The sequence below is a fragment of the Barbatula barbatula genome, assembly GCF_947034865.1.
Source record: "Barbatula barbatula genome assembly, chromosome: 15".
Lineage (NCBI taxonomy): Eukaryota > Metazoa > Chordata > Actinopteri > Cypriniformes > Nemacheilidae > Barbatula > Barbatula barbatula.
The window spans coordinates 15,073,815-15,089,268 of NC_136778.1; the positions used below are offsets into that span (position 1 = coordinate 15,073,815).

The following is a 15,454-nucleotide window of genomic DNA, read 5'->3' on the forward strand; positions in this document are numbered from 1 at the left end:
TTCTCCCAAGACAAAGCCAATCACAGACATTCCATAAATGCTTAGTCCACTTATTTGTTTATTATTATACAATAGCAATTTGTGTAGTCATACTGTGTGTTGTTTTGATAGACAATCCTTCAAAATGGGTTGGTGTGCGTCCCCAAAGTTAAAAAAGTTAAAAGTTCAATAACAAAAACTGTCGCGCGTAAAACCGCTCGGTCGTCCTTTTCATCCTATCGATAAGCAGCATTCATTGTCCATATGTTTAGACCATAATAACTTTAACTTCCATCAGGCCTACCTGTGCAGCGTCAACAGGTGCTGCTAACCACGCCACGCTTGCAGCATGACTGACATTATACCATTCCCCTTCAAACCGTGACACCCGAGCTTTCCAAGTGCTCGTAATGACCCACAAACTCTTTGGGTAAGATTGTGTTGTCAGACATTTCATTAGAGCTGTGCTTTGTCCCTTAAGACCGAAGACCGGTGACTACATAATTCATACCGGGGGGAGTGACCTACCGTCCGTGCTTTTCCTGCCTGTATAAAACCTGAAGTTCCCTTTAAACTCACTTACAGATGGAGAGACCCAACCGCTCGGTTTACGGTCTAGTCAAACCGACGTGACAGCACAACTCAGTCTCCACACTCAAAAGTCGAAGGCATATGGTAAAGAGCTCAGTCTTCAGACGTGTAAACATACATCCAGTTGAGGTGATTTGACGCCGTGCGCCGTTTTCCAGCGTCTTCCCCCTCGTGCGTGTGTGCGTTCAGCCCTTCGGCTCCATGACGGGACTGTGTGCGCTCTGCCTGACCGCCCTGCTCGCAGCATTCGCCCGGCTGGCTGAAAGCGTCAGCCCCGTGGTCCGATGCGAGCCGTGCGACGACGGAGCGCTGGTGCTGTGTAAACCTCTGCCCCGGGACTGCGCCGAGAGCGTACGGGAGCCGGGTTGCGGATGCTGCATGACGTGCGCGCTTAGCGAGGGCCAGGCGTGCGGAGTGTACACGGGGCGCTGCGGAACGGGGTTGAGCTGTCAACAGCGACCGGGGGAAAGCAAACCGCTGCAGGCTCTGCTGGAGGGACGGGGCGTGTGCGCGAAAGCACCGGACAAAGGGACACCCCAGGGACACGGTAAGTGAACGCATTTTTACCCTGCTTCACAATTTGACCATGCACATTCCCCGTGTGAATGTGCGTTGTCTTTAAAATCTTGCCAGCACGATTTTCGCGCTCTTGGGCATATTGGCACTGCGCGCAGTTGCGCGTATCGGTGCGGGCTTACTCTGGCATAACCCCGTTAATACGTTCGCACGTTGAGAATGCTGCGCGGTGCGCGCTCATCCCCGGCTCTTTAGGGGGGCGGGGAGGTTTATTCACTGACCGTCTGTTTAACAGAGATGCTGCATATACTCACAGCTTCATAGTGCGCACTATATGCTGCATTTATAATGCATGCAGGACATAGCGTGGTGCGCGTAAGTGTAACATTTCCATTCAGTGATCACTGGTTTACCGGCATGACACAGCGACCTCTGGTAACAGGCAGTCGTCATGGAGTCCAGCCACCGTGAGACAGCCCCACACTACCACCGTTGTTCTCTCCCACTCGAGGTTCAGCGCTACAGCGGCCTCTCTATGTCGTTTTATGTGTGTGGTGTGAGAGAGAGAGAGAAAAAGAGAGCCAGATATGGAGAGAAACGGCTCTGTGTATCTCTGTGTGTGTGCGCGCGCTCGCAATAAAATGTGGCCTCACCAACCCAATCGTTAAGAATGCCACATTCGTTTATATTTAGTTCATCCAGAGAAGCGGAGATCACTGTTTTCAGAATGATGCTGCGCTGCTTCCTAACCCAGAGGGCTCCATTGAGAGTGTCAAAACACAACTGGAGAACGATTGGCGGAAGAAATCATTCCTGTGGGATTTGAGCATTTATAGTATAGCCATTTCCCAAGCCAATGAAATAGATCATAGATGTACAGAAGCTTGCACCTATAGGCCAATGTCATCATCCAAGTGAATGTGTTAAGAGAGGGAAGACTGTGGACACACACACATGTGCATACACACCGATCCACAATAAGTGGCATTCTCACTCAGTCGTAACTGACGTCAAGGCTGCCCAAGTAAATTTGTTTTTACCCTCACTTGTTATTTGAAAGAGCCGCAGTGGTGAGTTGAAGCTATCTACCATGACATTGTCACACACACAAAGGCTATTGTTAGGAGCCAGAGTCACTTTTAAAAAGCAGTTTGGGGCGCCAACTGTTTTACAGTGCTGCTTTACCTCATGTTTCCCTCTCCGCTGCCCTTTCATTTGAGCCCATGCTGCTGTTCAATGCTGCTTTCCCATCATACCACACTTTATGGTAATTACACACTCCGGCCAACCAGAGAGCAGGGCTTCATTGCCATAGTGTGCGTGGCTCCACCCCATGGCTCTGTCACACATGAATTATGATATTTTTGCAGGGTTTGATTGGTCTGGTAGCAGTGTGGCCCAGCGTGGTTCTGGGTGGGAACAGTGGCGGACAGAAACGAACATGAAAGATTATGAGGTTATGAGTTATGACGTTGTTTGTGCGTGTGCTGTTATACACTTAATTGTGCGGATTTCTCGGAATGAGGCCGATCCGTTCCTCTGAGGAGATTCACCTGCTGCGTGCCCCTATTGGTGGAAACGCAGAATTGCGATGTCGGCTTGAGAATGGTACGCAGTCAAAGAAGAAAAAACCCACACATCTTGCTCTCTGCAAGTTTTCAACCTCTCATTCACGGTCGGCCAGAACCTTAAATTGTTTGCTCATTTGGGATTGAACAAATACGTGAGGTTGAGTGATTTAAAAACAGGCCACTAGTTGCTGGGAAAAGCCATTAAAAGTTCTAAAAGTTTACATTGGGGTTATATATTGATGTTTTCCAAGTTCCTGATTTACATGGTCCTCGATTCCGCTCCTCTGTCTTGGATTTGTTTATGTGAGCAGGATCGGGGGTCAAAGCAGGAATCTTCATATTCCACGTGCAGTGGGTCATCGTGTGCCGTCGTTGCAATTACTTACCTCGTTTGAGTTGTTATGTTGCCGAAGTCCCTGTCATTGTTGATGTTGTTGTTGATGTTGTTATGTCATCGCCAACGAAGGCATGGTTTCATTCTGGTTTGGAGTGCAGCTGCCATGGTTACAGAAGAGTGTTTGGTGTACCGCAAGCCAGCACGCACACACAGAAAATCTGTTTTTGCTTAACTTTTCCTCTCTGCTACATTCTGTCGACACAAATCTTCACATTAAAGGCTTTCTATGTGACATCTACCCGTGTTTGACTTTGTCTCTGGTTCTTTGTTATGCTGGATGATTTTAGCCCTGTCCCACTTCTTAGTCCCTTGGATAGTTTTGTTTTTGTATAAACGGTTGCATCTTAAAACAAATCCTTTAGAGCATCACTTCATAAACAGTCATACAGTAGATTTTCGGTTGTTTTTGTATCCAAGAATGCATCCCATTTTCACCGTACCCTGAGAATAGCGTATCAAATTAACCCCAAATAAGTTTCACACTTTCTCTTGATCTGCCATCGGTTGAAGAAACAAAATCATTCTGCCCCACACATTATGTCCATCCCAGTCAGGCTTTAACAAATATTTTGCATTTCTGTTTGGTTTCAATAGCGGCAAAGACATGAAACGCCAATAAGCTGACTACTCGTTTAGCCAACCCAACTCCCTATGTTGTTTTACACGTACCTATTGTCTTCCCATTTTTGTCACTCGCTTTCCATCTTTAATGGCCTGTTTTGTTTCTGTTTCTCTCTAAATATCTTCTCTTCTGCTCCAGCTGTTTATTAGTCTCTCATTCCTGCGAGAGCTCTGCTTTGTTTTGTACTGCAGGAGAGCGAATATTTATTCAACAGACAAGGGCTGTAAAACCCCAAAAGGACAGCATGTTTAAACAATGCCATAATTCATCTTCTCCCGGCCCTCTCTCAGGGCACTTCTTGAAGCTGACACGTGCTCTTCGCGTTGGACTCTTTGCTGTTTGCTAACCTTTGCTTGGATTTAAAAAAAACATACAATGCGGTTAATACAACAGAGATTAGAGTGCAATTGTGACATCATGTCTCAAGCATTACAAAAAAGTTGTAAGTGCAATAAAATGTTTATCAACATACAGTAGATTTCCAGACATTGATCGTAATAGTCAAGTGAGATTTTTGCATGCAATGCAATACTGGGTATCTAGATGTTTTGATACGTATCTACATTGAATAATGTAGATACGTATGAAGGAAAATTCCTTCATTATCTAAATCATCTACAAATCATGTCTTGCCTACAATGTACTATATACAAAGCATTAAAACCAAACCCTGCACCAGTCTATTTCCAATAAACATAAACGTTGTACAGCAATAAGGAAAGTCATGTTACATTCACCGATTGCACACGCAACGCAGTAGGAACACAGCAGCGTTATTTAGCAGAATCAAAAAGAAACGGTTCATTTTGAATTGGTGTGGGATGAGAAGAAATAGAAAACTGCATTTGCGTTGAATAGATTTTATGAGCACCCACAGCAAAGTCTTAACCAGGCATGGAGAGAAAAGCATGTGATGTTTTTGGTCAGACCATCCTACCGGACCATGTTTGTGAAGGCAGGCAAACGCTTCGTCCTGTAGCCGTATTTGGTTTCTGGGTTTTAGGTCAGGTGGTCTGGCCTTCGACTGTAATGATTCTAACTTAGTCACTATAAATACTCTCAACACTCTTTCACTCCCCCTCCCCATATCTCTTTCTCCCCTGCTGGCTTCTTCAAATGCGCTTTTACACTTGTAGTTGATGTGCATTCATCAAATGTCAGTTTGCTTTCAAAACAGATTTCTAGCAGCACTTCGAGTTGAAAAGAGCTATTCTGAGTGCTGCAGAATTTGCCAAGGGATTTTTAGGTTCATGCAATGCATTTTCCGAACTGCAGTACTTTCCAAAATGCATTTGTACAGATGTCATTTTTGATACATTTCTTGTCATATCCCATAATATTGATATTGATTGAACATTGGTCACGATAAACCAATAATTTATTCATCAATAAGATAAGTTAACTAGTTTATCTTCATTTTGTCTTTCTGACAACATGATGCGCTTTATAAAATAGTCACGGTTATACATGGGGTCCTGAAACCAGCTGACTCATACACATCTTCCTTCGGTCAGATTCTGAAAAATCTCTAGTTTCGCATGTCAAAAGCTCTAACACGTGTATCACATCCTCTTGTATCATTCAGATAACACTGATGAGGAAGGAGAGGAACATATCTCTAACGGAACCAAGGCGACCGAGGCTGTCCAGCACACCGCCGGAGACGCGCACGGAGGCCTAAGAACCATTCTGGAACCCAAAAGTTCTCCGTTGCACACCAGTAAAATGGGGATCATCCAAAAAGATCAAAGCAAGAAAACCCAGAGCTATAAAGTGGAACCGGTTTCCATCGGGGTGCATACAGATATTCACAACTTCAGCCTGGAGTCAAAGAGAGAAACGGAATATGTAAGTTATCACTGCCTGTCTCTCGTAATTGTCAATGTCGAATATTTTCTGTAATTCTGCGTTTGTCGGATGCATTTGCTCAGGGCCCGTGTCGTCGGGAGATGGAGGGCGTTCTGAAGAGTTTTAAGATCTCAAATGAGCTGAACCCAAGAGGCTTCCGCATTCCAAACTGTGACCAAAAGGGATTCTACAAGAAAAAACAGGTAATTCGCTTTTCCCCGGAATACTCGTCTTTTCTTCTGCACATGCTTTTTATTTCAAGTACCATACATTAAACCAATTACAAGGCTTAGCCCCCATAAGACTAAGTGTTTAGCCGAAGGGGAAATCATGAGTTCTATTTTTAGGCCGTCCTTACCTGAGACAAAACACACAAGCTGTATATTATCAGGCCATATCTTTAAACCATATCACCACCCTGTTACAAGATGATAGTAGTTGCCATGGCAACCGTGACAACAGTATTGGAAAAGCGTGTGTGTGGTGGGGATATCTGGGTGGGGGCCTATTTGTATGTACATGCTGGTACACGAAAATATGTGCGGTTTCCTCAATGAACAATTGAGCATTAGTGAATCTGAACAAGAGAAGCTGGCAAAAAGAATTCTTGGAAATTTGTGAGTCACTGTCTATTTAAAGCATGAGTCAAAGGACCCACATCAATGGCCCTAATGAGTTTCGGTGAAACTGAGGTGGACAGATTTTTTGCTGGTTTATACAATAGCAAACCATTCTGATTCTGGATACTGGACAAGACTGAGGCCACTTTGGAAGGGAGAGACTAAGAGGATGTTTTGGAAGAAAGTTAGGGCGAGAAAGAGATTTAGAGTTGATGTAAAACACATGCTTAAGCTGCAGGGTTTAGCGGATCAACCTATCTGCTCTTGCCTGTGCACGAGTGGACTGATACATATACCCGCACACATTTCAATAGCATGTGGTTGTGCTGAACATGTGGGTCCATTGGAGACACCGGGGGTGTTTGGGGTGGGAGACAGGCTGTGCTCAAGGGCTCTCTGCTTGGAAAGAGAGTGATGATAGGTTAAGGTTGGATATCTGAAGAAGCACTTTAAGCAAACCCTCAAGGTGAGAGATTAAAGTCCTGCAGATGGTTTACATAAAAAGGAACGCACAAGCTTTTTAGTGGCACCTGTAACAAATAAAGAAGCGTTGAAGAACATGGACTGGCGCTCAGCGCACGTGCTTTGACACTTTGAGGTCCGGAGGTTTGACGGGTGTGTAAATCCGGCTTGTGACATTCCTCGATCCTTTTTCCATGACCCCTCCATCATTTCCTGTCCTCGGCATACTCTTCTGTATGTGATTAACTATCATCTGGTCATCTTAAGATCCATGGAGTCCCAGGGGAATTGGGGCACTTCAGACACTTATTTTGTCAAACATTTTGCTGGCCTGTATTTTGTATCAGTATTGCATGATTTAGATGGCATTCATATTTATTTGCTAATAGGGTTTTTTTCAGGACAGGAAATTGTATCACTGGTTGCATCCGATGTGGGATGGTATGATTTTGCTATTCATATTTTCATGTGATTTAAATTGGCACATGCGTCACAGAGGATCTTTCTATAATTAAATGTTATATTATAATGTAGATTCGTTTAATAGGACTAGGTGTTATAAACCCACTATTTCAGCACAGATGAATTGCCCAATAGGACATTTTTACCCTCACACCATTCCATTGGCACACAAAAAACAGCTACATCCTCTCCCGTGTCAGGCTGGCACAAATAAAGCCTTGTTTGTTTTGTAAGATCAAACCACTTTGCTTGGATCTCTGCTTGTAATAAAGAAACATCTGTGAGACATTTAGGATCCACACATGAGACTGTCTCTAATGAAGATCAGGCCAATTGGATTCCGCTCCTCTTCGTTCCAACTGAAATCGGTGCGCTTCCATCGTGGTGGTTTGAACCGGAGCCCGAGCCGACCCTGAGATTGCAATCATTCGTATTTATTTCAGCATCACAAACAAACATGCACAAACCTTATGCACACATGCTCACACAAGTGAACTGTAGATGTCCTGGGTGCCTGGGGGTCCCTACGCTCCCCGGAATAAGATCTGTAATGGGAGCGTTTGTGTATGTATATGGGGGAGTGTGTGTATGAAGGCCATTCCCGTGGAGAGCAGAGTCCAATCCTTGCTAATTTTAGCCTTGATTATATGAATTGGATCAGTGTGTTGGTGGAGGCCAGGCATGCCGGCCCCAGAGCCGCCATTCCCTCATCCCTCCACCCCCCTGGTTACTCAGGGCAGACGCATCTCTCACCCAGGTTACCACAAACCAGTCATAAGGGTCAATTTTTCTAAATTCGGATTTGGAATGACATTGTTGTGTAGAGTAGATGAACCGGAAAGCTGAAATACTAAGCTTTACATAGATACAACATTTTAGTGGGTAATTCCCAAAGAGCGGGCAGCAGCATGTGAAGTTTGTAGGCTTGTTTTCGGCCTGTAGTGTTGCGATCTTTGCTGCATCCATTCACAAAAATAATGTTTTGATATATTTACAGTAGACAGTCTTTCTGGAACATCATCTTTACTTTATATCCCAATGATTTTGGGCATTTTGCCCCATGCAATGATTTTTGGCTATTGCTGCAAATTTAAAACCTGTGCTACCTATGACTGGTTTTGTGGTCCAGAGTCACATTTACGTATTGACTCAAATCCACAAGATTGACCCAACATAGTAATTCTATTTTAATATTTATTTTGTTCTCTTTCGTTAATATTCTTATATTTCCTTAATTTAATTTGATTGACAACTCGATACATAAGCTTACGTGCAAATGCGCACATCAGTTCCAATATCCAGTCTTTTTGAAAGGAGACAGTAAACTGCACGGATTCAGACGCATTCTTTGCATGTTGCATTTCTAGTTTCACACGTAACAAAATGACTGTACAAAATGTACAAAATGATCATGTACATCGAAATCTGCACACATCTACATGCGCCCCAACAGACACAAACAAACATGCACACACTGTTCACAGTCTGGCAAAGAGTCTTATTCACATGCAGTCGTTGCATTCACATATTGTGTGTGTGTGTGTGTGTTTTTTATGAGTCTGTGTTTACCCTGTGGCTGCTTTTAATGCCCTTCCGCCTTCCTGCTGCCCATGAGGGCATCATTATGGGCCAGCGCTGACTGAGGCTCGCTTTGTGACACGCACACACACATATACACAGACACGGTCGCACAAGCACACACACATGCTCTCTTTCTCCCACATACACATACACAGGTCTGCTGTGTGCCTCCAGAAGCCGCCACGCTGACAGGGGTGTGCCCCACGCCCTAAATATACCTCTCTGTCTCTCGCTGATACAAACACACACACAGGGATCAATCATCAATAAAGTCACTGTGTGTTGTGAGGGCATATAATATAATGTGTAACATAATTGATTATCGGGTCATATGGGACACTGGTTATTAGACCATAGAGTCGTAACTAACTTTTGCCTCTATATTGCCGTCTCTGATTTCCCCGCTTAAGAAAAACAACACTGAAATTCTAATGGTTTCTATTAAAATGGTGCTATGAACCATTAGCTTGGTCCATTAAATACAAAATTCCTGTTTACAGTGTGTTTTGGGCATTATTCCAAGAAGATTTTCCAGATAACACCCCAACCGGTAGAATTCATCACATACGTTACCAGTTGACAACTTTATAGTTTCCCTTAAAATCCATACAATTGACTTACAATAAAAATGTAATAGATTTAATAATTATGTTTTGGCCAGGGTTCAATTTTGAAGTTTACAGAATGTACGTCCAATCATTGCTTTCAGACCAAATGCATGTTTTGGAGGAGGTATGGGTTTGATGGCGCTCTGAAGGGAGAGCCGGATCTTACGCTTAAAGCTAGCATGCTCTTGCTCTGCTAGCTTCTCCGAAATGATCTTTAAATGAAAAAAAAAAGCTTACAGTTTAGTAGAGAGACAATATTTCAGTGAAATCCATGGCTTTGATCATAAACACTTGCACCATAAAGAATGCATCCTGTGTGCCTGTACAGGCTGAATGGAACATTCCCATAATGCAAAGCAGCTCGGCACCTCGTAGATACCTGGAGGGCTTAATTTGTGCCGGAACAAACTGAATCCGGATACAGCTTCTCTTAAATGGATGCAGCACTTATTTTTCTGAAAGAAATTCACATGTGCTATTATTATGACACATTGACTCATTGAAGTTCGTCTTATTTCATGAATGCGGAGCCGCTGCATCCATCACCTGACCCCTAGTCCTTGTTCGGATCATTTATAAATGACGCTCTGGTTTCCTGTGCCCTCAATACTTCTCGCAGACAGACAAAAACAATTAAAAGGTCTTTTGAAGAGATGTGTTACTTATTTCAGAGAAGACGACAACTAAAGTGAATGGATGAGTGTAACATGTGTAGCAGCCCCGGTAGAGGCCAGGTTTCATTTCCAGACTGCTCTTGTTCTGCTTGAGCTATTTTAATTTGGTACTCTTTCAATAAACTGCTTTTGATCTGTCTTCCACTCGCTCTCTCTGTCTCCCTGACTCATCCACTTCAACCTCTTACAAATTCAGTTTATCTTTCTTTATTCTTTCCTGAATGTAGCACCTGAGGATACAGTATAAGTGTGTGTGTGTGTGTGTGTGTGTGTGTTTGTTTGTGCATGTGTGTGTTTGTTTTGCCTGTGTAGTATAATAAGCTCCAGATGACTTTAAGTGGATGCCAGTTTCCTAAAATAGGTCTAGCAGCTCTTTAACTGTCCATGGCAAATATTTTAGTTTGGCCAAATTTACCTTCAACTGTTTTTATGAACCCAAAATCCCAATTCCATCAGCAACAGCCGGACTGAGACATTTAAGTCGACCGATATGGGTTTTTCTCTGGTCGATGCCGATATTTTTTAAATATGAGGCCAATGTGTTTGGCCGATTTTCTTTTTTCACCTTCATCTCATAAAATCGAATGAAGTAATAAGAAGTGATACAGAATATTGCTTCAATTAAACATTTATTGAAGACATGTTTTATAGGACAGTAGAAAGCCTGACAAGAAAGTAGATTCTCTTGTGGTCAAATGCGTTTAAACGGCCACAAAAGACCACCTACGGACATAATGCGTAAACGAGAGGAAACAACGAGTGGTTCAAGGCTCGCTATTCGCTAACAATAGAGTTCCAAAAAGTAACTCACAATCTAAAGTAGCATCATATTTATCAAGGATAAAAGATTAAGAACAAAGGATAAAACTAATTTAAGATTTACCGTTTTCTTGTTAAGTTATCAGGTAGAGGGGGACATCACAGTGTTATGCTGGATTCACATGAGCGGTGGAATTGCCGTGCTGCTGCTGCCTTTAAGCCGATGTTGCTGCCACTGCCGTTCACAAAAATTTGTAATAAACTATCATCATCTGCGCCTGCTGCAAAGAGCCATGCCTGTAGAAGTTGCAGGATTTTGGATGCACGAGCACTGCTTCTGCGGCCCGCGTTTTGCCGCTTACCACATGTTTCCCTTTAAAAATGAACTGGACAGACACAGTGTGAATCCACCATTATGCCGCAAGAAGAAGCGTTGGGTGTTCCACAACAACGCTTCGCTGCTCACAGATGCATCTGCTTGTTAATCGGCCTGATTTGCAGCACAATCGGTCAATGCCAATTCATTTAAAAAATCCAAACAATCTGCCCGATTAATCGGCCGGCCGGTCAATTGGTCGAACATCTACATTTAAGCCTCTCGTAAATGCAAAACTGAGTATTTGTGTGCGTGCATGTGTGTTTATTTCAGTAGGCAGCGATATTCACAAGTTGTCAAAACGTGCATGTAAATAATCCCCAAATGTAAACAATGGATGGAACTGCAAACAGTATGGTGTGTTTGTTTGTGCATGTTAAAGTTCTCCTAACCACAGAAGACATTTGTTTTATGCATACACACACATAAACACACACTCGCCGTGAATGGCCGTCGCACATTCTTCCAACTTAGATGCGATGTTTGACTTGCACATGTCTACAGCTCAGTGCCAAAAGAGAGAGACGGGAAGGAAGAAATAGAATACGTTTTAACGTCTGATAAACCTTGATATATGAAGGGTTAAATTCAGTGCTGGTCGGAATATGAATAAATACAACAATGATTTTAAAATGATTCAACTAAATCTTTGTTCTGTTTATGCAAAATGTGACTTCATCAATACAAGTGCAAACTGCAACAACCCACTTGACCATCTAATCTAAAATTGAAATGAAATCTCGAGGTTCGATACAAAATTGTTTTCTTTTATCCCGTTAATCTGTATTTATATGTTGTCTAAACGTACGTAGACAAGATTGAGTTGTTTTCATTGGCATATTTTTCTATCTTGTTTAAATTAAGTGCTTTAAGCATAAAGAAACAACTAATGAAGTAAGAAAAATAAGCCTAATTCAAGATTTATTCATTGAAAACAGGCCATAAAATCCTCCTCAAATTTGCCCATTAAGTAAATTGATCTTGTTTAGATCTTGATCTTATTTAGACATTGCAAAACCAGATTAAAACACAGATTGGGAAAATGTTTTTGCTTGAATCCCTTCTGACATTCTTAACCCCAACCTCTCTCTCTCTCTCTCTCTCTCTGTCTCTCTCTCTCTCGCTCTAGTATTGCTGCTACTCTCTCTCACCTAAGTGTGATGCAATGAGAAATGTGTTTTTATGCCACCGTCTCTTCCATTTACAGGATGTTTCTGTTTTGCATATATGTGTTTCAAATATCATATGGTTATGCATTTCTCTTCTCGTCTCACAGTGTCAACCATCCAAAGGCCGCAGAAGAGGTTACTGCTGGTGCGTCGACAAGTACGGACAGCCTTTACCCGGCTTCGACCGAAAAGAGAAAGGCCAAGTCCACTGCAATAACCTGGAAAAGAAATGAGCGATAGACAACATGGTGGTACAGGGAGAGAAAGAGGGATACCTCCCAAAAAAGAACTACATGAAAACAACGTAATTTGTTGGGAGGGAGATTTTTCAAGAAGTCCCAAAGCTGATAGTCCACTTGTATGCTGAGGCACGTGAACATCAATCACTTACACTTCAGGGGGAGTGATGCAAAAAGAGTCGAGAAGGAAGAGAGAGCGATTTTGTGTTAACCCACGAACATTGGACTTACAAGCAAATTGTAACTTATAACAGCATGAGTGTGAGAGACGTTTGTGTACTGCTGTGTGTATTTGAGCTAGTCGTCTCTCTCTCTCTCTCTTCTGCCACAGCGTGTATTTATCTCTGCGTTTCTGCCATAACTATCAGCAGATCTCTCTCTTCCTGCCACTTCCTGTTTCTGTCCTCCTGGTGTAGGGTCGTTTAAACTGGGCATGCTCAGTGGCACTTGCCAACGGCTCCATCTTAAGCACAAGCACTTCATGCACTTTGGCCCCTCGTCGAATACAAACTCCAGCCTGTTATTAGGGCCTCGCCACACAACCAAACATCCAGCTCTTCAATTAAACGAATAGGACAAAACCTCAATCTCAGTCAAATCTATAGAGAAATTCAACCTTATTGAGAACTGAATGTGTAAACGATTCTATACCAGGACATATTTAAAATATGAATGAAATATGAATTTTGGTCAATGCTAAAAGCTCGTTCAGTTTTATTATCTTACGCCATTGGGCTGGGCATAGGACAGCCTCGATACTGCCCCTTAAATGTATCACATGGGCATTAACCAGATTTAGGAAACACCGTGAAGCACTTTGAATACAAGATTGATGCTCCAGGCTCAAAGCATGCATCTCTGTCTTGGTTATGGGTTTGAATGTAACCGTAATGCTACAAGGCCCCGTATTACGAGTGTAGTCCTAAGATAGAAATAACCATTTCCAAGCAGTTTTTGAAAGCCTTAACGTAACCCACGCAGAAATGTGTTGTGTAATGATGCGGGTTGTTGCAGCCTCGGTCTACTTGCATATTGTTTAATATTTCACCCGGAAGCTACAAGCTAATATAATTCAAGATGGCCGCTCTCACAGACAACCCATTTCAAATACAAGGCTTGGGTTATAAATCGGACCTCCTGAGAAAAGACTTGAAAGCTGAAAGCTGCCAGATAAGTAGCTTAAACATTAGCGTACTAGCATAGCATGTGCTAAAAGCTAAGCCCTACGATTCCCTTCCTAAACAACTAAACAAAACAGACAAAGAGACTAAACAAAAGTGGTTTGGTGCTAAACGTTATCTGACTTGATTCTGGGGAAGTGTGCTTAGCTATTTGCCCCTTCCATAACTTGTAATTGTGTCTTGAATTTTTTTATATGAAAAATACTTTGTTTCAGGCCAGCTTGATGTCTAAAGAGACATGTGAACTTTATGCTAAAAAGAGGTTATTTATCCAAGAAAGAAATATAAGCTGATCCAAACTATGTTTATGTCATTGAGAACATTTCAGTGACCCGTTGATTGCACAGTAGTGAATACATGAAACTCATCATATTTTTGGGAATATAATCACTAAAGTCATTTTTGTTTTAGATTTGTAGTTTATCTACAGTGTGGAGTTTGTTAGTTTAGCAAAGATGCTATCCACATACGAATCGTTTTGTGTAAACTCTCTAGTTGAAATCTTCAGGTTTTGTAGACATTTTTATGGTATGAATTAAGCTAAATCTAAGCTTAACTTTAGCTAACTCTGAACTAAGCAAAGCTAAAGTCAAGTGAACGCAAAGATTGAATAAATCTGAGGCCAAGCTTATGTTGAAAAGAACAGCAAGATCAATGCGAAAAGCTTGCCTCCCGCATTCTGTGCAATGTAAGGGTCACTTCTTGCTCGCAAGTCACTTGTTAAGATCCCTCCGTTCACGGGTAATTGCTTTTTTGTTTGTTCGTTTTTATTTCTTCTGAAATAATTTTGATTCTTTAAAAAGCTTATGTTACTAAACTAGACGTTATACAGCTATGACTTTCTTCAAGAAAGGATATGTTTTTTGTTCAAATATAATTTGTATTTATGCCTTTTTTTAAATAAAAAATATGTAAACACTATTTTTATTTACACAACGACAGACTGTCATTTCAAAGCTTCTTCCGTATAAGAAGGCAAGTGAAAGCTTCTGCTGTGCGGATGTACAAATCACTCTGCCATGTTTATAAAGAGTTACAATTGGGGAAAAAAATTCTTATAGACCCCTTTTGTGCCGACGTCATGGTATTAGCTGGAGGCAAAACAAAGGGAAAACTGGAGACGGCCAATACAAACCAGCACAGATTCGGCTACATATTGAGTTAAAAATATCATCTTGTTGTGTTGTGTAGTGCCACAATCGACAGTAGACAACAGCTGTTGTTAAACCCAACAAAACGAGCGGACTGAACAGAAACAATCATCAAAAATGCTTGCATTTCACTTCAAAACACTTTAACGTTGCGACACTTAAAATTAAAAGCTACTTTTGTTGGTATGGATTATGATTTGGGTATATGGGCTATGCTAGCTAATTTACAACTAGCAGTTAACTCTTGGCCAGAAACTAAACATAAAGGAAACTGTCTGTCATCTCTTCTTTAGTTGTCACAACTGCATTAGTATAAAGGGAGAGGGAACAGGGAGAAGGCTCATGTTATGTATCAAGTTTGTGTTTATTTTCTTAGTACACGCAGGCATCTATACATGTGTATGTTTCTCTGTCTGCTAGGTGTAGATGTCACTCAGGCCACTTAACTGGATGTAATCCTGTCAGTTCGTGCACAAAACATGCTGGATCTTTCTGGCCAAGCTCCGCCCACAAAAACGTGTCACAATGTTAACTAACAGCAAAGGGGTCTATAATGCATGGACTTGGGAATGCTGTAATATTCTGATTAAACTAAGACAAGGCAAATTTATAAAGTTAATACAAATTCAGATCCAACAGCGTGTGGTT

General features: G+C 42.0%; 1 protein-coding gene across 1 annotated transcript; it reads left to right on the forward strand.

Moving 5' to 3' along the window:
- Window positions 1–560: 560 nt before the first annotated feature.
- Window positions 561–14,576, forward strand: igfbp3 (insulin-like growth factor binding protein 3). The gene is made up of 4 exons (XM_079475584.1): window positions 561–1,117; window positions 5,262–5,524; window positions 5,608–5,727; window positions 12,343–14,576. The coding sequence occupies exons 1-4, from the start codon at window positions 772–774 to the stop codon at window positions 12,466–12,468; spliced, it is 855 nt and encodes a 284-aa protein (XP_079331710.1). The 5' UTR covers window positions 561–771; the 3' UTR covers window positions 12,469–14,576.
- Window positions 14,577–15,454: the final 878 nt, after the last annotated feature.